Raw genomic sequence first — 22,185 nt, 5'->3', positions numbered from 1 at the left:
CATTCACATGATTGAAAATATACAACTTAATATTATTGATAATTGACATAATGATTAACAATAGTAGAAATGAAACATTATACAGGCAGTCCCCGGGTTATGTACAAGATAGGGACTATAGGTTTGTTCTTAAGTTGAATTTGTATGTAAGTCGGAACTGGCTCCAGATTCAGCCGCTGCTGCTGAAACTGACCAGGGGCTGACTACAGGAAGCTGGAGGCAGAATTGCTCTGCCCCCAGCTTCCTGGAATCAGCCACTGATCAGTTTCAACAGCGGCTGAATCTCGAGCCTGGGACAGAACAGCTGGGCTGCCAGGTAGGTCCCTGCAGGACCAACCCGGCAGCACCCCAGCTGCTCTACCCCAGGGTCCACAACAAAAGCCTGGTCTGCTGGGAGGGGGCGCACTAGCTGTGCCCCCCCCCCCCCAGCAGACCAGGGACACGGGGAGCAAAGCCGCAGCGACGGCGGGGTGCTGCGCCTCTGAGGCTTTGCCAGAGCAAAGCCTCAGAGGCGTGGGACCCCTCCGCCTCCCCGGCTTTGCTCCAGGTGTCCCATGTCTGCTGGAGATGGTCCCCAGCAGACCAGGGACACCGGGAGCAAAGCCGCAGCGGCGGCGGAGTCCCGCGCCTCCCTGACTTTGCCAGAGCAAAGCCTCAGAGGCGCGGGACCCCTCTGCCTCCCCGGCTTTGCTCCAGGTGTCCTTGGTCTGCTGGAGACGGTCCCCAGCAGACCAGGGGCACCCGGAGCAGCTTTTCTCGCCCCGGAGGTCGAGGTGGCGGGACTACTGCACTCTGGGCGGTCCCGCTGCCTGCGAGCTCCGGGGTGAGAAAGCCCCGTTCGTAAGTGCGGATCTGACATAAGTCGGATCCGCGTAAGTCGGGGAGTGCCTGTGCTCACAAACTTTATTTAATGGGACTTGTGCTGCTGCATCTTTTCTCACATTTCTTTGAAGTTTACATTATAACTGGTTAAATTCAGCTTCATGCTATATATCTCTATACCCAATATGGGACACCAAGGCTGGCTGTCCTTGGGGCTTTAACTCAAAGGGGAGGGGGGACTGCCGGCACTCAGGGCTTCAGCCCCAGAGTGAGTGGCAGGGGGAGCTGCCAGTGCTCAGGGCTACAGCCCTGCTGTGGGGTGAAGGGGGAGGGGGAGCTGCTGGCAGTCGGGACTCCAGCCCCACAGTGCGGGGGAGGGGCCCAGGAATGGGGCTTCAGGCGGGAGGGGGGAGAGGAAGGGCTGCCTGGGGGACTGCCTGGGAATGGTGCTGGGACCTGCGGCAGATTGGGGCTGCCTGAGAATGAGGCTGAGTCCCATGGTGGGGAAAGAGCTTCATCCCCATGGCAGCAAAAGGCTCCAGCCCTGCAGCGAGAGCTGCCTGGGAAGGAGGCTGCAGCCAGCGGTGGGGTCGCCAGAGAAAGGGGTTGTCAGCCCGGAGGGGAATCACCAGCAGTTGGGTCTTCAGCCCCATGTTCCTGAAAAGGCTGGCAGACTCCCCCCTTCTTTAGGGTGCACAGGGAGGGAAGACACACACTACTACCTGGTTTCTCCCTCCGCACCCTGCCTGACTCCACGCACCACATGCTGGTGCCTGCTTTACCACCAGCCACAAATAGGAGGCTGCTGTGGCTGCACTGACTGGGGAACTCAAGGACCAGCAGGGGGCATGCAAATACAGGACATTTTGCCCCTTTTTTAAAAAAAAGTCAGGACACCTGGGAGACTGCTTAAATATGGGGCCGTCTCAGAAAAAATGTGATGGATGGTCACCCTACTTCATGCATGCATTCAGGCTGTCATTTCTTCATGTGCAATGTTGCCAATTCTGCATGTTGTCGAGTAAGGCATTCTAAATCAGAATTCAGCTTGACGAATTTTTCCACCCAAATATCTGACTCCTTGAAATCTGTTATTTCCATGTCCAAATCGCTGACTGAGATGTCTGGAATGACTGTCAAATCCAGTTATTCAAGTGATGCTTTATATGGACATATCATAAGCTTAAACAGAGCACTGTGTTTGCAAAAGTCAACAAAACAAGACTTGAATGCCATCAGGAGCTCAGAAACAAACCCGGCAAGCTGCTGCAAATCAAGGCTGTTATTTGAATTCTCTCTCTCTGAATCAAATCACGAAACATTCATAATCTTTCGAAATGTGCCAGTCTCAGTATCTTTGATGAAGTCAGTCAATTTTGATTCAAATCCATACACTGCCTCCTGCAGAGTCAGGACTGTATTTTCTTGCCATTGTAGCTTAAGGTTCAACTCATTCAAATGACCAGTAATGCTGATGGGATAATAAAACTTAAGTAACCAGTCACAGCCTGAAAACCCAGGGTGTTTGACACCCTTTATAACCAAAAATGACTTGATCTCATTAATGCAGGTGACACAACTTTGCCACGAGATAACCAGCAAACATTGTACATTAGTAGATCGGGGTATTCAGAACCTACTTCCTCAAGTAATGACTGACATTGACAGTGATTAAGGGCTCAGGCAAGAATCCAATTGACAATGTGAACAACCAGTTCCATCACATTTCCAAGTTCAGTTCCACAAGATTGTGCACAAAGTGCCTCCTAATGCACAATGCAATGAAAGTTCAAAAGCGGGCAGTTCAGTTGTTCTGACAAAAGAGTAAGGAATCCCCTCTATTTGCCGACCATGCTAGGTGCATCCGTCCGTACACACAGACACAAGGGGCATCCAACTGTATTTCTTTCTAATTTACAAAGTTTATTACAGTTTTAAGAACATCTTCACCCCTTGTTCGATTTTTTTCATTGGTAATATCTTAAGCATTTCTTCGTGCACAGCATTTCTACAAATATCTCGACCCAACATACACAAATGATTAACGTCACATACATTGGTTGCCTTGTCCAAAGCAAACAAAAACTAAGTAGCTGTACTCAAATTTTGCATTTGTTCCTTGTTGATTTGATGGGCCATTTTCACAGCTCTGTCATGAACTGTTTTTGCTGATAATGGCATGTCTTGAATTTTCTGTAAGATTTTGTTCTTGTTATGAAACTCATCAAATAGTTCAGGACCAATTTTTAGCATGAATCTCTTCATGTAATCCCCATCAGTGAAAGGCTTCCCCTCTTGAATAATGCTGCATGAGCCTGCAAAACTTGTGGGCTATGTTTAGACTGGCATGATTTTCCGGAAATGCTTTTAACGGAAAAGTTTTCCGTTAAAAGCATTTTCGGAACAGAGCATCTAGATTGGCATGGACGCTTTTCCGCAAAAGCACTTTTTGCGGAAAAGCGTCCGTGGCCAATCTAGACGCGCTTTTCCACAAAAAAGCCCCGATCGCCATTTTCGCGATCAGGGCTTTTTTGCGCAAAACAAATCTCAGTTGTCTACACTGGCCCTTCTGCACAAAAGTTTTGCGCAAAAGGGACTTTTGCCCGAACGGGAGCAGCATAGTATTTCCGCAAAAAGCACTGATTTCTTACAGTAGGAAGTCAGTGCTTGTGCGGAAATTCAAGCGGCCAGTGTAGACAGCTGGCAAGTTTTTCCGCAAAAGCAGATGATTTTGCGGAAAAACTTGCCAGTCTAGACACAGCCGTGGAGTTTAAGCTCCCACCTTTTTTTGACCATGCCAACAGGCTATTTTGCCCAGTGTTCATTTTTTGCTGTAGCTCCTTGCAGGATTTTTTTCACGTACCACCCTCAGGGTATTTTGTAGCGAATGCTGCATGCTTTGTGATGAAATGCAGTTCTCAATTCTTTTTGTTTGTTTGTTTGTTTGTTTGTTTGTTTGAGGACAGTCTTGCACTACAATGAGGCAGTGTGGAGATCCAGACCTGTCCATAAATGCAGGCACGTCTGCTGGTCCTTTTGAAAATTCCAGTACTCATCATCTCTCTTTCTCTTCGCCATTTTTACTATTAGGGGCCGCAGAGTATGACGATGAAAAGATTTCTTGACCAATAAAATAAAAGGAGAATAAGCATGACCCCCAATAGAGGATGGATGGTTGTTAAAAGGAACAGTTGAAGGTGAAATAGACTCCCCCCCCAAAAAAAAAGACCATCTTGAAGTGTAATTGTGCATTTTTAAAATTTTGAATTAACTTTTCATTTTAATTTAAAAAGTTGTGTGTATTTTGGGAATGACAAAAAATCCATATTTGGCTCTAGGACAACTACAAAGGTCCTCTGGGGGCTAATTTGAGTCCAACATAATTTTACTGTGTCCATAGCCAGGCATAGACAGTGAATTATATGCACTGGCACCAGGAATATTCCTGGCCGGGGGCCAGGCTCCACCAAAGCTTGCCTCTTGCTATCCCCTGCACTCCCTGCCCTCAGCATCCCCCAGCCCCACCTGCCATTCCCACGCAATTTAAAAAACCCCAGGGACCCCACCACCATCCTAGACAGAGCAGCAGGGCTAGAGCGGCTTCTTGCTGCTTGCTCCATGAGGCTGTCGGCATTAGAGATGTCAACATGTAGTCAACTATACAACTAATGTCTTACTGGTTAATCCTGTTGATTACATGAATTCCCCCACCCTGCTGCCTCTCTGTCGGAGGCAGCAGTGCATGGGGCAGGGTGCAGGGGAAGCTGCTGTGGAGTAGCCTCTGTCCGTGGCAGGCCTGGGGTCTCTATGGACAGAGGCTGCTCTGTGGGATGCTGGTGCAGCCTCTGTCCATGGGGAGCTCAGCCCCCCATGGACAGGGGCTGCGGTATCAGAGGCAGCAGCGTGAAGTGGCAGCAGCTCCCCAGGAGAGGGCCAGGAGAACACTGGCTGCCAGCCCCATCCCTGGGGACTATTGAATAATCATGTAACTGCTAAGATTTGATGCAATCATACGATTATTAAATTAATCAATGTCTAACCTCTCTAGTTGGCATGTATGCCCTTGCAGCAATGGGAGGGGGAGCAGTGTCTCCATGCCACGTGCTGTTTCAGCTGCTGGGAACAGCACATAGAGACCCCTCCCCCCAGCTGCAGGGACGCGCTAGCCCTGCTGCACTGCAGGTGGGGGCAGTGGGGGGGCATTTTAAGTCACCTGGGAGTGGCAGAAAGGAGAACACATGGCGGGGAGTGTGTGAGGCAGCAGTTGAGAGACCTGCTGGCAGAGCCACTGCCGGAGGGGGTGCCCCAAGTAAGTGTGGTACACCCTCCCTTCTCCCCTCTCCCCTTGTGCACTCCACTTCCTCCAGAGCCTGCACCCTCTCCCCCAGCCTCTGTGCTGCCTCCAAACTTTCTTCACCCGCCAGCTCCCACCTTCCCTCCCAGAGCCTACACCAGGACCACCCACCCTTTGCCCCAAACCAGAGCCAGCTCCCAGACTCCATCACAGAGCCTGCACCCACGTTCCCTTCCAGAGCCTACACCCCAATACTCTGACAGCATCCCAGAGCCTGCACTCCAGGCCAGAGCCCCAGAGCCTATACCCTTCCCCCACTCAAACTCCCTCTGGGTATGTCTACACTACAGCGTTATTTCTAAATAAGCTATTTCGAAATAGTTAATTCAAAATAGCTTATTTAGAAATAACGTGTCTACACACAAAATGCATTTCGAAAGAGCGTTTTGCAATTTGAAATAGCACGTCCACACTGAGTGGATGCTGAATCGCATTTAAGGCTGGCCGGAACCAGGTCCAGCAGGGCATCAGGTCAGGAGTTACTTTGTGTGGCTGCTGCCTGAGACCTGTGCTTAAAGGGACCCCTCTCTCCCACCGGACAGCCAGTTCTCAGGTTTCCCTGCTTGCTTGCCTACCTTGATGAGGGACAGCAAAGCATTTTGTCTCTGCGTGCTCTGCTTGCCCTCACTCGGGATACCACAGCACTCTGCAACATGGAGCCGTAGCTGCCCCTGGGCAGTCTGGTGCTTCTCGTGGACGCGTTGCTGCGACTCGCGAGCCTGGCTGCAGTTTCTGCAGGCTGCCATCTGGGAGGTCCATTGAGGGGCTGTCTGTATCCAGGAGGCCCTGCGGGAGAGCTTCCAGCTGGAGGAGCACTAAGAGCCTCCCTGGTCTGCCCCACTGGGGGCTTGTGCCTCATTCCTCCCTTGTGTCCTTCCACTTACACCCTCCAGCCCCTTCCTGATGAAAAATAAAATACACGTTTTTTCATGAACACAAACTGTCTTTATTTAACAAAATGGAGGGGGGAGGGGAGAAATGAAACTCTGGTGAGACTGGGGAAGGGAGGCGGGAGAGGAGAGAGGGAAACTTGGGAGGAGGGAGCTGGAAGAGGGAAGCAAGGGGAAGAAAGGGGAGGGGAAGCTCAGGGTTGGGGGGTCTCGCCGGACCAACTTGATTTTCATGCAAACCTACTCCTGGGTTCTTATGTGGCCTTTGAAGGCCAGGCTGGCAGCTATCCTGCCATAGACGGCCACATTCGTCCATCTAGTGTGGAGATCATGGACGTTGGGGGCACTCCCCCAAACCTGAATAAGGTCCATGATCTCCTCCCTGGACCAGAAAGGCGCTCACTTTCTCTGGGCCCTGGCAGGTTCCTGGGAGCTGGCAGACTGGTCCTGGGGAGCAGTGGAGGGCTGGCTGCCAGTGGCTTGCTGGCTCATGTTTTGGGGCCACTGGGTCAGGAGCAGTGACTGCTGGCTCTGGGCTTGCAGCTGGCACAGGCACTGTGGCCAGAGTCTACCCCTTTAAGGGCTCTGGGGAGGGGGGAGGGAGAGGAGTGTTCTTGGTTGAGGCTGGAGTGGCCACCAAGGCACCCTGGGAAGGCTGGAGGTACACAGCACTTATTTCGAAATAGCTATTTCGTATTTGGCGTTATTTCTCGTAGAAGGAGGTTTACCAAATTCAAAATAAGCGCTCTGCTATTTTGAATTAATTTCGAAATAGCGGTTTGGCTGTGTAGACACTAGGAAAATTATTTTGAAATAAGGGCTGTTATTTCGAAATAACTTTTCTGTGTAGACATACCCTCTCAGAGCCTTAGGCAGGTGGGGGAGGGGAAAGAGTTTGAGTAGGGGAAGGCTATGGGCTCTGAGCATATTGGGCATCCCCCAGATTTCTGCAAACCTGCTGCCCCTGCAGTCAGGTGTCCTGAGGTGAAAGCTCAGGATGCTATCTCATGTCACAGGCCTTTCCCTGATTTTGATTCTTTTTTTCATTTTTTTTCTTACAAGGATCTGGCTTTACCGACCTTGATCTCACAGCCCCGCTCTGAGACATGCCATGGCATACAAGGCTGTTACTGGAAGGACAGTGGATGGCTGGTTGATTGTGCTCTGCAGTTAGTGTGTTATTACAGCTCTGGTTTGGGCCACTGCGAGGGAACAAGGCTTTGTTATTAAAGCAAAGGACTGAGAACTGAGGCTCCAGGGTTCTGCCCTGACTCTCCGTGATGTGCTGTGATCTGGGGCAAGCCCTTCTGCCTCTCAGTAGCTGTTCCCCTAGATTGAGCTGAATTCGGGCCTCTGAAGCGCAGTAAGACCCTGGGTAGAAAGGCAATAGAGAAGGGCAAAGGGTTGATTGTTATCTGCAATCTCAGGAATAGCAGATGTTGGAAAGTACATGGGCCTCTCTCCCTTCCCAAAGCCTGGATCTCTCCCCATGGTGGTGGCGTGTCTCCGTGGTCACACTGTCAACTCTCAGTCATAATCCTAGAGACAGGCCTTGCTCTGTAATGTGCTGCAGGCTGCTCGTCCCTCCTATGGTCCACCCCAGCGCACAGCCCAGCTCTAACATGCTAACTCCTAGGGTCTCTGGGGCCACAGCATAAGAGGTGTGTGTACCCAAGCGTTACCCTGGTTTGGGCGCTCCTGAGCCCAGAGATGTTTCTGGCGCAGTGGCTGCTGCCATCTACTGGCTGTAGCTGTTAACACCGCAGAGGACAGAGTAACATTTGCGCTTGGAGTTTTTCATCCCGGAACAGCTTTACAAATATAACAAATGACTCTTCAACCCCACCCCACATCCGGGAGGCTGGGGACTGTTGTCATCTCTGTTCCGCAGCTGAGGAAACTACAGGAGGGTGCAAAGTAAGTTGTATGAGGCCACAGTGGAATGCAGAGTCAGAACTCAAGAGTGCCTGGAACCCAGCCTGTGTTCAGACCATTCAGCCATCTGGCAGGCTGCCTGCCTAGCTAGTGCTGCTCTCAGGCTGCACATGTGAAATTACATCTGGGCTACTAGCATGAACCTTCACGGTGTCCCTTGCACTATACCCTGCTTTTTGAGGGACTATGGCTATGTGATTTGTGTCCAGTTTACAGGAAACAAACAGCCACCTCAGTGAATCCTTCCCCACAACTGCCGCTGTGTTGGCAGCCTCAGCTGAACAGGCCTGTTGGGATAACAACTCCCCTCGCAGCTGTGGAGGCAGGTGAGAATTCAGACATACCAGCAATGGGCAGCCCTACCTGCCTCTGCCCAAGCTGTACCTTCCCTGGCACTCGCAGGGCTTCAGTCACTGGCGCTGACAATTCGGTGGTACCAGGGTACTTTAAGGGGAAATGTAAAGGATGTCCAGTAAAGCCCCTTAGCTCAGCCACCTGAATCCAGGAGAAGTTACACCAAGAGGGGCTGTGCTGCAAACTCATTAATGTCTTGGTTTGTACCTAGCAAAACTGGGAGCTGCAGTCAAAGGTTCTTCTGAGGTTGTTTATTAGTTTTGCAGATAACAGTGGCCAAGTGTGGGGTGTGGGGCTGTGATACTGCAGCGAACAGGCTCCGCTGACATTCCAGAGAAGGAAAGGGAACTGGTTTTTTGTTGTTGTGCAGACTGTGTAACAATGGTGCTTTTGATTGCCTGCCAGTGGATCTGGGCAGTGGGGCTGAGCTGAAGGTTTAGCAGACTAGTTTAATGAGGCTTGTTGATGTCCCTTATCAGAGTTCCCGTCAAGGTTTCTGCAGCAAGAAGATTCTAGTTACCCTTCAGCCTGGTTCATTGTAATCAGCCAGCCAGCCCTTTCCTCCCTCCATGTAGTAGGAGCTCCTCTTCACTGCCTTGCCTGTGGTCTCTAATGTTCCCTTACCTCTTATTTGGGGCACGGCTGTGCTTTCAGGCAGTGATCAACAGGGTGCCCAGAAGCCCTTGGCTGGGATTGGAGAGCAAGGAAACAAAACCCAGTTGGGCCTGTAACATTGGAGTGCGTGGCCTGCCTGCAGGAATCCACCTACGCTAGGGAGCAGAGAGCAAAACACACGCTGTGGCTGGTAAGTGAAGGGGGAACCAATTTTCAGATTTTTTTTCACAGGTTCCTATGTATGCGATGCACTTTCACTAACCCAGGAGCTGAATCACTCAGAAATTCCCAGCCCTCTTGCCACAAACAGCCACCAATTCTTTCACAAAAGCTACCCTTACAAGAAGCTACACGAATTCCGGCTCCTGTTTCTTACAGCAGAGGCATTTTCAGCTGTTGCCTTTAGGCAGGACCCCCTCTTAAGGCAAACAATGCTTCACAGAACACACACTCTGACACTCAGCATCCATGGGCATCACCTCCCTTCCCATTGTGACCACACGGACCCCTGCCAGTCATCCTCGCGCAGCCCCACCTCCCATCTCACTAGCCATTCATCATCACACAGATCACATCTCTACTCTCTCATCATTCTGAGCAGCCCCGTGGCTACCACAGCATTTACTCACATGATGAGAAAGCATCTGGGTATTTTAGCTGCCTTTAAAGTGAGGAGTGTCTGGTCATTTTTGAAAAAAGCATCACTGAACCTCTCTGCTTTCTTTTGTTCATCATTTCAATCCCCTTCCATCTTTTCTCTGTAAACAAGGAGAGCCAGCAGATGTCCCCAGCCCACTCTTGGCACACTGCCAGGCCCACAGAGCCAAATTTGAGAATTTGTGTCCCCCAGGGGACCAGCGTGGAATCACCACTTGCTTAGGAACGTAGCCCAACTGTGCTCTGAGCCTCTCTCTCAGGTGGTTTCTTGTTACTATTGTTACAGTGAGTGTCACACTCAGGTAAGGTTCCGTATCGCCAGGACTGGAACCTACAGCCACCTCTGCAGTGTCACAGCCAAAGTGTCTTCTGTACCTCCACCTGCTCTAGAGAGTTCTCCTTTAAGGGAGAGAAAGCAGATCACACTTCCTGACCCATTCTCTCTTTTACCAGTGAGGGTGCTGAAAGCCAGCCCTCTTCTCCTGCCCCCTCTCAGCTGGGGACCGGCAAAGAGCCAGGAGTGAAGCCCAGGAGCCATCAGCCAGGACCCTGAAGCCCAGCCGGGACCCAGGCACTGGGCTATGCGGCAGTTGGGACATAGAGGGTGTTGCCTGGGATGCAGGGTTGGCAGCCGGGACTCTCGGTACTGGGACCCTCTTGGGTGTGGGTCTGGCAGTGGATCCTGGGCTAAAACTAGGGGATGCTGCAGCACCTCTTGCCCCCATATTTCGTGCACCGATGTTTTGACCTTTTTGCACAGACTGACTGCAGGAGGCTACTTGTGGTGATGGGTTTTGCGACAAGACTGCTGCTTCCTCGCAGGGACTGGACACAGCCTGCCAGCTCCTTTCACATCCTCTGAACTGGACTGGCCATAATCAGCACAGGTGATGGGGAGACTTAACCTCTCACTTCTCTGTCCTTGTGACATGTAGAGCTGTCACATGAAGAGGAGCCAGCACCGTGTCAGGGACTGAACTCTCCATGGGCGGGTTGGAAATCTCTGCAGAATGCAATGTGCTCTTATGCACTCTCACCCAATTCCTGAATAGTAATAGAGATGTAGCCATGTTAGTCTGGTCTAGCTGAAACAAAAGACAGAACAAAAACAGCCATCTTGTTTCCATCAACCCCCAGTCCTGCGCCAGGCACAGCCCACCAGACCCAAGAATATGGCTCATGAAGTCCTGATGTCATCACACTCAGTGCAACACCTCTACTTGCTGCCTTTCTTCCTGACTGGCCTCTGACACTGCTATATGTTACACCTTGGTTCGGTGATGTGATGGGAGCCTCAAGGGTTTAGCTGACTACCCAGTGAAAACTACTGGATGATGATGAAACAAATTATTTTTATTAAGTGGAATGATTTTTTTATCAAAACTAACAATTATCAAATGGTTTTTTTTTAAACTAGCAATTGCTTAATACTTTTGCAGCGTAGAAAAGCTTGGGCACAATTATACTTAACTAATTACAATTCTTTGATTACAATTCACTTATATTAAATTACTATCTCTAATTTGCTTAACGAAAAATACAAAAACAAAGCCAATATAATGATAATAAAAACTTTGTCCAAAGCTAGCCCCTCTATGGTTATTTTAGGGCAGCTGGTGGAGTGAGTCATAAATTTACTTTTACAACTTAACAACTCCTGGACTTCTATTTCTAACACTTATAAACTTAAATACAACACTACTACACAACACAAAATTATACAATTTACACAGTGTGGTTAACAGAACTTAGATACGCTTTACAGAATTACACAGTGAAATTAACACAATCTAACTATTAATTAAACCAATAACTAATACATTTAAGCAATACTTACAAATCCAGCAATGATAATGACACACAGACACACTAGAACTCGGAGCATGCTCAGGACTCGTGCACCCCTATATTTGACTCGAAGGGTGGGGAGGCAGCTTCAGGGTGATCAATCCTTTAGCCGGGCAAAAAAAAGACACGTGCCCTCAATACATGGCACCTCCGTCGAACAAAGGGGTAGAGGGTCTTTTATACAAAAATTCGGTGTCTGATGCCATGCTAGGGTCTGCATTTGGCAGGGCCTGATAGGCTAGTGATGAGGTAGTATAACAATACTGCCCTATAGGAATTTTTGTGATGTATGCGTGATCCCCTCGTGGACAGGACCAGATGGGGCATAGTTAGTGTAAGACAATTGTGTTTTATTACCTTATGTTTACTTTTTCCCCTTGCCCCTAAGACCGGTCAAGCTACGGTCAAATGAGGCTTATCTGTAAATTCAGCTAGGCGTTATCTAGTTATGCTTACCTCCCTATTTTCTTGGTGCCTTTGAGTTCCAGGATGCCTATAAGGTCAAATTCCATTCACAAAAACTGCATTGTGCTTCCCATGCTCCTCTGAGTATCTGGGTTTTGTGTGAGGGGCCTTGTGTGGCAGGATGGGCTATACGCGAAGGCCGTGGACAGAAAAAGCCTGCTTTACAACACTATAATGAAGAGTGTAAAAGTGCTGCATAGTCCTGTCTTTTGTTTCAACCAATTCCTGAATGTCACTATGTTCTCTGAGGAGTCCTGCCTGGTTCTCCTGCAGGAACCATGGGGAAATGTACCTCTTGCTGCCACAGAGGTGCTAGCAGCCCTTTCACACTCTTCATTGTAGCAGTGTCGGAGGCCAGTCAGGAAGAAAGGCAGCAGGTAGCGGTGTTGCACTGAGTATGATGACATCAGGACTTTGTGAGCCATATTCTTGGGTCTGGTGAGCTGTGCTTGGCGCAGGACTTGTGGTTGATAGAAACAAGGTGGCTTTACGTCCCCCTAAACCTGGAGCTGGTGTCTGCTTTCCTCTGCACTTTCCTTAGTAAAGTCTCCTCCTAAGGACCATTCCATAACCTGCAAACTGCTGCAGTGCAAGATGTTCTTGCAGCCCATAGGAGTAAGGGAAAGAGCTGGGCAAATTTGTCCTAGAACAGGCCACCCCTATTTTAGGCCTCCTGGGGATTCCCCTATATCAGTTTTCCAGAGCAAAGCCAACCCTTAGATTGGGGGCTGAGAATCTGTTCTCCGTATATCCTGGAGCCCTATACAGCCAAGGGATGGCACATAAGTGATACTGCCTTATCGCCTAGGGGTGATGCCTATGTTATTTCCACTCCATGGTTACACATGACTCTGAACTGAGTTATCCTGAGATATAAAACAGCCAAGGGACCAATGGTGCTCAGGTACCACAGTGATCCTCACCTCAGAAGCACCCTGGATAGCTTGCTAACTGTTGTGAAAACATGCTCTTATTTCTCCCACTTCGCTCTTCTTCCATTCCCGCCCCCCGTCTTGCGCCTAGTCTGTATGATCTTGGACCAGGGACTCTCTTTTACACATGGGGCCCTCACGGCTCTACCACGGTTCAAAGAGCAATGGCATGTTTGCTTAGAAACAGCAGAACTGAATGTAAAAAGCAGAAGTCCGCCCTCGGAAGCTCTAGGTAGTGTGTAGACCTAATCCTCACAGCTCGTTATCGTTATCGCAGCTCAGAGGGACTTGCTCTCACTTCCTTCTTCCCACTGCTTATCTGTGGCCTTCACTTTTGTCCCTGAGTCCGGAAACTCTTTTTGGCAGTGACTGTCTCTTTGTGTTCGCAGCACCAGGAGCACTCAGTGTTAAATACAAGTGACTACAATCACATTAAGTAATTAATAACCAAATACACGTTTCCCCAGAGAGCAGTAGAGATCAAAGCAGCAGCCTCAGCCACTCTCAGTCAGTGCTCCAGCCACAAATGTTCTCAGCCACACTCCTGCAGGGCTTTGTCTCTGGACTAATCAATTTAAACACAGCTGCAGTGATACCATTTGTTGCAACAATGTATCTGAGTGTACTAAGCTGTTTGTGGCCAATAGAAACACAGCAGACCCATGTGGCCTAGTTTTCCAAGGTGCAGATTGAGGGAGCTGCTTGGGGAAGGCTAGGTTCAGCACGTGGGAAGATTAGACACAGGGGCTGTGTCTAGACTGCCCAGTTTTTCTGGAAAATCAGCCGCTTTTCCAGAAAAACTTGCCAGCTGTCTACACTAGCCGCTTGAATTTCCTCAAAAGCACTGACTTCCTACTGTCTGAAATCAGTGCTTCTTGCGGAAACACTATGCTGCTCCCATTCAGGCAAAAGTCCTTTTGCACAAAACTTTTGCGCATAAGGGCCAGTGTAGACAGCTGAGATTTGTTTTGCGCAAAAAAGCCCCGATTGTGAAAATGGCGATCGGGGCTTTTTTGCGGAAAAGCGCGTCTAGATTGGCACGGACGCTTTTCCGCAAAAAGTGCTTTTGCGGAAAAGCATCTGTGCCAATCTAGATGCTCTTTTCTGAAAATGCTTTTAACGGAAAACTTTTCCGTTAAAAGCATTTCCGGAAAATCATGCCAGTCTAGACATAGCCAGGGAGTGCAGCTTAGTCCCACGGCACAACCTTTTAGTTGTTGGACTGACTGAGTAGCACTGTACAACAGACGGCTCCAGCTGAGGGCAGTTCATGCAGAATGAAGGAGGTTAAGAACTGCACACAGGGATTAGGAGAAGGCTCTTGATGCTGAGCTACACAGGTAGGGCATGAACGAAAAGGGGAGCCTGTAAAGGCTGGGCTGGCTGGCTCCATTTCCAGGCGCTGGTGTGGCACAGCTGCAGCTATGCTGCTCTAGCACTATTGTGCAGAGTTGCCCACCTACCTCCACAGACGGGGGGGAAGGGAGGTTCCGTTGGTGCAAAGAATCCACTTGCCTGAGAGGCAACAGCTACATGGAGGGAAGAATACTTTCATCACCCAGCTGCCATCACACTGGGGTCTGGTTGGCTTAACTTAACACTCTCAAGGGTGTGAATTTTTCAACCTCCCAAGGAATGGAAATAGGCCAGTCTCAATGTTATGTGCAAACCCAGGCTCAGTGATCAAGCATTGCTGCCTGCTGTTTCAGGGAGCCCCTCCTATCCTGCCCAGTCAAACTCATGCCACCAGCTTCTCCCTCCCTCCCTCCCTGCTGTCACTGCCCAGGCAAGAGACAGGCTCTCCCCTTTGCTGCCCACCATCCCACAGGCTTCTTCCTTCCTAGGTGCACCCAGTAAACAAGACTTGACCCTTCGTCTTCTTAACACTTGGTGCATTCAAAAAGCAGGTCCTCCCCAACCCCTGACATGCTACAGCTTGTTTGCTGCTTGCAGTGTGTCAGAAGTTGCAGGATGGAGGTGAGCTCTGGGAAGCCAGGTTTTTTCTTCCCTCTGGCACTATGTCAAAATGATTTGGAATGCCAGGATATAAAGGAAATGGCTGGGTCAGCCCATGCAGCCTTCTGTCCTATAAAAGTAGTAACTAGCCCTTCCACCAGAGGAGCTTGGTGCCTTGCTAGCACTGACAGACTCTCCTTACCCCCATTTTGTGAGGAAGCTGAGGGCAGTGAAGGACTATGCTTTCTACAGTCACTCTGCAATAGGGCAGCCACGCTTATGGGTTGGAAATAAGGGAAGACTGCATGAATGATAAGGACAACAGGGTTTTTTGAAGGGTGATTTACAGTAACTCCATTTGCATAGCATGTAATCTTCTCTCCTGTACATTTCTGCTGCACACAAGTATGTGATGCAATTATCATGAGCTTCAATTTAATATTTAAGATGGTCAAGAGACAACACTTAAAATAAGGGACAGGTGGTTCCTCTAAGGGACAAATCAATGGAATATGGGACAGCTGGTCGGTCACCTACACACAAGTCAGTAGCAGAACCAAGAACCACACCCAGAACCAGATGACTGTTTTGCGGGGCTCCGGGCAGCATAACTCCGCAGGGCCTCCCCTTTGCCTCGGCGCATGCGCCGTGACGCCATGCACATGCGTGGTGGCGCCACAGCGCATGCGCGGGGCTTTTTTAAACACGGGCCGCCCCGTTCGCCCTGCCCTATATCCGCCCCTGCCCAGAACACCTTCTTATAGAGCTGTGCATAAAACCTCTAGGCTGCATCTAGACTGGCATGATTTTGCGGAAATACTTTTAATGGAAAAGTTTTTCTGTTAAAAGTATTTCCGCAAAAGCGTGTCTAGATTGGCACGGATGCTTTTGCACAAAAAGTGCTTTTGCGCAAAAGCATCTATGACCAGTCTAGACGCAATTTTGCGCAAGAAAGCTCTGATCGCCATTTTAGCCATCAGGGCTTTTTTGCGCAAAACAGTTCTTCCCTGTTTACACTGGCCCTCTTGCACAAGTATTCTTGTGCAAGAGGGCTTTTTCCCAAGTGGGAGCGGGAAATTATTTGTGCAAGAAGCACTGATTTGTACATTACAAAGTCAGTGCTCTTGAGCAAATTCAAGCGGCCAGTGTAGACAGCTGGCAAGTTTTTGCGCAAAATCTTGCCAGTCTAGATGCACCCCTAGACTATGAGAACCCCCCCACATTGTCATGCCCCTGCGTGAGAGTCCTCTCCCCTGTCCTCATGGTAGCTCTCTGAAGTGGGGCTGAGTCTCTCCTCATTCCCTTGAAGTCCAAGCCATCTCACCTGGGGTTGTCTCAATTTCCTCACCTCTCTCCCCCACATCAAAATGGCCACTGCTTTAGGACCTGATGCCATAGCAGAGCTTTTCCACTCCATGTTGATTTTTAATCAGCATTAAAGCTTCTCAACCTCAGGGGCACAGAGGGGAGTCAGAGGCACGGGGAGGCGGGAGAGCAGGGCAGGTAGCCAAGCCGGAATAACTAGTTTAGTCAAAAACAAGGGCTCAAGAACAAGACAGACATCTGCTTGTCCCTCCAGCCTGGACCAATTAATCTGGCTCAAAACAGCCCCAACCTGTTTTCATGGCCCTTGTGGATTTACTTGCTGGAAACCTAGCTCCGAGGTAGCCTTGGCACTTCCCTCCTGTGAGCCAGGAATCCACAGGCCCTGGGTTGTTTACAGCACAGCTCCTGGGTAACTCATTGACCTCAGCATTCAGCCGCACTGCTGGGAAACAGAGGTCCCCTGGAAGATAAGCTGCTCTCACAAGAAATTCTTTTCCTTGAGCGAGGGAGTGGCTGTGTTGTGCCTGCGTGCCTGGCTCCTAAGCACAAACACGCTCTCCCTGACTTGCGTAGGCTGGATGTGCAGCTCTCCTCAGGCACAAGGGTGCCCACAAAGTCTCCCTGGGGCACTTCTGCACGGACCTGACCTACAGAGCCACCTAGAGAGAATGCTGCGGAGTAGAGTGAACTTGTGCCGATGAGTAATCAGGTCAGTACAGTTGCTTGCTCTGCTTGGCAGTTGCATTTGCCTTCTGTGACAGTCTGCCTGTCCTGCTGCTGTACCTCTTGATCACCTATGAGTAAACATAAGTGGGAGGCAGAGTTTGTAGGCATTTTTAGCAGCCCTGTGGGTAGGAAAGAGTCACTTACAGCCTGGCGGAGAAGCTGAGGGATTTTCTGTCCCAAATGAGTTAGATGCTCAGGTACCTTGGCATAAGAGCCTGAGCAGAAGAGACTAATTTGGTTTTTTTAGGGGACTCAGAGGTCTAATGAGCAGGGAAACACAGAACAAAGCTGGCAGGCTTTCAGGTTTTACTGAAGTGAATTTAGTGTTGGTGGAAGGTGTTGTGACTGTCAGCCCTGGAGACCAAAGTCTGCGGTGTTATTACCACCGTAATAACATGTATGGGCAAAGCATGGGCAATGGGCAAATGTGGGGCAGCCTCCCCACCCTATGCCTTTGTGTGCCTCAGTGACCCAACACTTGGAGGATCTAGTCCTAAGAGAGGGCTGGGAAGTGAGTCTCAGGGGTTCACTGAGAACCTGACTTCCTTACAGAGACTGCCAAGCAGGGCCCATCTAGTGCCAGCTGTGCTGGAGGGTTTGTGATAGGGACCCCCTCTTGCTTTTCACAGGGCTGGCTGTTCACCTAACCCAGATAAGGCTCCTTAAACCAGTGGCGCTCCAAACCAGGGACTGTGTCTGTGTGCGAAACTGTTTGCTTAGTCCCTCAGATAAGGGTTTTCAGAGGAGCTCAAAGCCAGATTTGTAAATGCTTGGCACCCAGAGCTCAAGGAGAGAACAGGAATGGGGGCAGGGCTCATCAAAATGTGTTCCCAGTACAGCAGCCCCTGTCTGGTGGGGAGGTGTGTGGATTTCCCATCTGAAATCTTCCCCCACCCCAACTCCCTGCTTTTATAGGGACAGCTGAAATTCACACCTGGATTTGAATTTTGCCACTGATTCCTGGATCTTTATACTGGGAGGCCAAATACCCCCTAATTTTGGAGTTTTCAAAATCTGAAGCTAAACTCTGTGTGACTTGAGCCTATTTCCAGCCTTTTCTTATAGCCAGGAACATGCTCCTTTGGTCTGAAGGCACCAATGGGGCAGGACTAAGGAAACTAGCATGGTTTCTTTCTAGCCCACTTTCTGTCCACTCCCCTCAGCTGCACAGCTTTGCAGAGAGACTAGAGAAAGGGGACTTGTTTGTTCTATACAAAGCAAGGCCAGGAAGAGGAAGTTGCAGCATGTCTGAAGGGCTGCAAAGAAGGGGAATCATTACAAGAAGTTGGTCAGAGTGTGGGGTCAGGCCTAAGAGGGGCTAGGCACAGTCCAGGCACTAGTGGAGAACAGGAGTAGAACTGGGAAGAGAAAGAGAATGGCATGAGGGGTCTGATAGTTCAGAATAGATAGAACAGAAATAAAACCCAAAATGTTGAAATTCTCCAAAAGGCCTTGAATTGGCTCCCCTCTTGGCCCCACAGACATCAGAAGCCCTGGGGTCCCTGGCTTTGAGTAGATCTTAATAGTGGCCAGTCCTGGGGCCTTGCACCATGGAGTCTCTGACTCTCAGGCAGATTACCTGGCAGGCTGCCCCTGAAAGCCTGGCGTCCACAGCAGCCTTCCTGGTGTGCTGCCATGGAGCTGGATGGGTGAACTGGCAGAAGGCTTGGAGTCCCTCCCGTCTGAACTTCATCAAGAGCAAACTCGTTCCACACGGGCAGTTCAGTTTTGCTGAATCAGCACATTTCAATGGCTATGCTGTTTCGCTGGAACTTGTTGGACCAATTCTAGTTGGGAGCAGTCTGCACTGGAGGATCACTGGTTTAAATGGATTGATACCCAAGGCAGCAGTACTAGCTTGACCAGGGAGCAATTCCTTATAGGATATAGACACTGCATGCATACTTCAATGCACCAGGCTGAACCACACTGCCTCTTTCCACCCCAGTCATTAGTATTATTTCTTATTTATATTATTGCAGTCCCTAAGAGGCTCAGTCATGGCCCGGGAGGAGCACACTGTGCTATGTCCATCACTCTATCATGTCCCACACTTCTTGGGGAGAGGACAAGTCACTGTCTGGCCTGGCTTAGTCATGTTCTAAGTTGAGGAAACGCTTTCTAAATAAGAACTTGTCCCTTGAATACTCTCTTTGGCCCATTGTTCCCTTTGGCTGCACCCTACACTGCATGCTTATTTTGAAATAAGCTACTCTGGAAGAAATACTCTGAAATCACTTATTTTGAAATAGCACGTCTACACTACAGGGAAGCCTCAAAATTAATCTGAGGTAAGCTTCCCTAAAGTGGACATGCTATCTTGATTTAGAGCCCCAGGAGGCATTGGGGAGAAATTACATGGAATGGCCCTGGGGAGAAGCTATTTAGAAATAGCAGCAGTGGAGCATCCACACTACTGCTATTCCAAAATAGCTATTTTAGAATAGGTGTTATTGCTCGTGGAATGAGGTTTACAGAAGTCAGAATAAGCCATCCATTATATCAAATTTATTTTGAAATAATGGAATTGCTGTGTAGACTCCCGCATTGTTATTTCAGAATAATGGCTATTATTCTGAAATAACTCTGCTGTATAGACGTACCCCAACACAGCAGGAAGGGTGCGCTATACACAGTGGCTACGTCTACACTGGCCCCATAAAACAGAATAGTCATGCAAAGCAGGTAAGTCAGAATAGGGAAATCCGTGGGGGATTTAAATAAACATGTCCACCGCTTTTTTTCCGGCTTGGGGAAAAGCCGGAAAAAAGCGTCTAGACTGGCGCGATCCTCCGGAATAAAGCCCTTTTCCGGAGGATCTCTTATTCCTACTTGTCATGGAGCTTTCAGTGACATTTGGTACTATGTACCTGGCGATGGGAAAAGACTTTTTAAGCCAATGTTTTGCTCTTCCTGAGTCAAAACCTCTCCCTGGGCAATTAGGTTGTATTTGCATTTATAGTGCATCTGAAAGATAGTTTTGTGCCAGGAATAAAGGACTGGGCACTAAGGGTTTAGTGCCTGGTTTTGCCATAATCTGTGGGATCTATGGCAAATAATTTCCCTCTTTGGGCCTCAGTCTCCACATATGGGGAACGGGAAGAATAATACATTCCTAATCTACACTGCAGTTGTGAGGCTTAATTCGTCAAAGGTTGCAGAGCGATCCCTGGATGGAGGGGGCTAGAGAAATCACAATAATGTTACTATAGGTGAGAGGTGCTTGTGAAACAAACAGATGCAGGGTTGGCTTTTGGAGGCAGGGATGGAGGGGAGTTCAATTTCAGGTCAGAGAGGGTGTGTGTCGGAGTTGAGGCAGGACAGGGAAGAGGGTGGTTCAGATGGCTTCCCGGAGAACCCCAACCAAAGTCAACATGTGGATTTCCACTACCACTTGCTGAAGCTTGGAATGCCAGGAATGTACTGCAGGGCATTCAAGATATGCTCTGCAAAGGCAGAGAGAGAAAGGAACCCACTGGAATCACTGAGCTGACTGTGGGCAGCCACATCAGCCTGGGAGACGGGCCCAGTCCCACCCCCCGCCTCGCAGATGCACAGCAGCCATCAAAAGATGCATTGTGTTTTGAGAGTCTGAGTCCCTGTTGCAGGGGGACAGAGCGCCATTACAAGGCTGGGTAGGACTGGATTCACCCCACAGCCGTGAGAAGGGACGACCTGCCGGCCTAGGACCTGGGTGGGATGGTGGACACATGGGCTGCTGCTTTGGTGCCCCTTTGCAATGGGATCTTTCACTATGGTGCACAGGTATGTTGTCTGTAGGGATATCAGCCCCTGCATTGTCGTAACTTAGCTCCCGTACAATGCTGGGCTGTGGTGAGTCCTTTAGCCTTATATCTCACAGCTCTGCCAGACTCGCTGGGAAAGGCCCTGCTGTTCAGGTCTGGCTCCGTCAGACTGTGCACAGGGACAGCTGCTGTTATTTCTTTCCTTCCCTTACCACTGGTTTGCCAGTGACTCCTGCTTCTGATGTGCAGTGAGACATTCTGTAGAAACCAGCTGTCTCATCATGGAGAGGAAGGAAGGAATCATTCAGTTAGCTTCTGTGGAGCTTTCTTCCAGATCCCCCTGGGAAACCAACAATTCTCTGCTTACACTTCTGTCTCCTGCCCAATGGCTCCTGGGAGCAATAGCAGGGCTTGCAGATAGTATCATCTGATGATGTTTGCCTTTGAATGCTCATGGCAGGCTCCTTCGTCTTGGTATTGTCAGGCCTGGTCACCCATTCTGACAGAGCTAACGTGTTATAGGGAAGAGTCTTGTGGTGGCATGAAGAGTCCTGCGGTGGCATGAAGACTAGATCTAGAATGGATAGTTTCCCCCCATCTGTAACTTTTCTGACTCCCTGGGTTTGCTCTATCCTGGAAAGAGAGGAGGGCTAGATTCTGATTTCAGGTCATCTGGCATAAATCTGGAGCAAGTCCACTTCTGCAGAGTCCCTGTGAATTTGCACCATGGTAGCTGAGTGATGAACTTGGCCTGTTGGTCCCCTGTACCTGTTGCTGGAGGAGGTGTTCAGCCTGGGGTTGAGATTCACCGAGAAGACCTGCTGTTAGAAGTTACAAAAGATCAGCTCAGCAGAGAGAGGCAAATGAGTCACTATCGGGAATTGCCATGAAACCCAACAACCAGTTTCAGTTCACATCAGAGTGCTCCTAGTTCCCTTTCCCAGGCAGCAGGAACAAAAATAAACACTGAACAAATGAGGGCTGCTGAAGGCAAGCCTGTTGCCCATTCATCATTGCTCCACTGTTGAGACTGCCTGAGACAGACTCATGTCCCCAGTGATGCCCTACCAGGGCTTTTTGGCAAACCCATGATGGCAGCAGAGTGAGTGGATGCAACACTCTGGAAGCTCTGTCATTGTTATTCTTGCTGAGCCACTCCGGGTCCCATGGCCAAGAATACTCTCCTCTGTGTCTGATCTGCTCCATCTGCACCATGTATTCTTCAGGTGAAGAGCCGGATTCCTGTTCTCCCACTCCAGCTGGCCTTCTGGCCTCTTGGTCCAATCTGCAGAACTACACAGCTGCGCCTCCAGAAAAATGTGGAGACCCGGTGGAGACCATGGCATCAGGTACCTGAACCCTGGAAAAGGGGAGCAGCCCACTGGGTCAGCCAGATAGACACTTCAGTGTTGGTGCCAATCAGCCTCCTGCAGGGCTACTGGCCACTTGGGGTTGGAGATAAGGGTCCCCCTGTTATAACAGCAATATTAGCATTAAATATTGGGAGAGGAAATTAAAAATTGATATGGGGGAGGGACTTGTTAAATGAATACTAATCT

The 22,185-nt window shown here is 49.6% G+C and overlaps 1 protein-coding gene across 9 annotated transcripts in view; it reads left to right on the top strand.

The window, feature by feature from the left end:
- Positions 1–7,957: 7,957 nt before the first annotated feature.
- Positions 7,958–22,185, top strand: part of SH3TC2 (SH3 domain and tetratricopeptide repeats 2) — a 35,965-nt gene continuing 21,737 nt past the window's right edge. The window contains exons 1-4 of one of the 9 annotated variants that reach the window (XM_075900244.2): positions 7,958–8,327; positions 9,010–9,160; positions 10,388–10,514; positions 21,853–21,975. In XM_075900244.2, coding sequence (XP_075756359.2) covers positions 21,966–21,975 — 10 coding nt within the window. In that variant the 5' untranslated portion in view covers positions 7,958–8,327; positions 9,010–9,160; positions 10,388–10,514; positions 21,853–21,965. Of the gene's footprint in view, positions 8,328–9,009; positions 9,161–10,031; positions 10,515–16,410; positions 16,864–19,642; positions 20,646–21,852; positions 21,976–22,185 lie in introns of those variants that run through there. The other 8 variants (XM_089769525.1, XM_006138117.5, XM_075900246.2 and 5 more) reach the window with 8 other exon arrangements.

The sequence above is a fragment of the Pelodiscus sinensis genome, chromosome 16 (genome assembly GCF_052426305.1).
Source record: "Pelodiscus sinensis isolate ZL-2025 chromosome 16, ASM5242630v1, whole genome shotgun sequence".
In the NCBI taxonomy this organism is placed as follows: domain Eukaryota; kingdom Metazoa; phylum Chordata; order Testudines; family Trionychidae; genus Pelodiscus; species Pelodiscus sinensis.
This window is presented reverse-complemented; position numbering and strand designations above follow the sequence as displayed.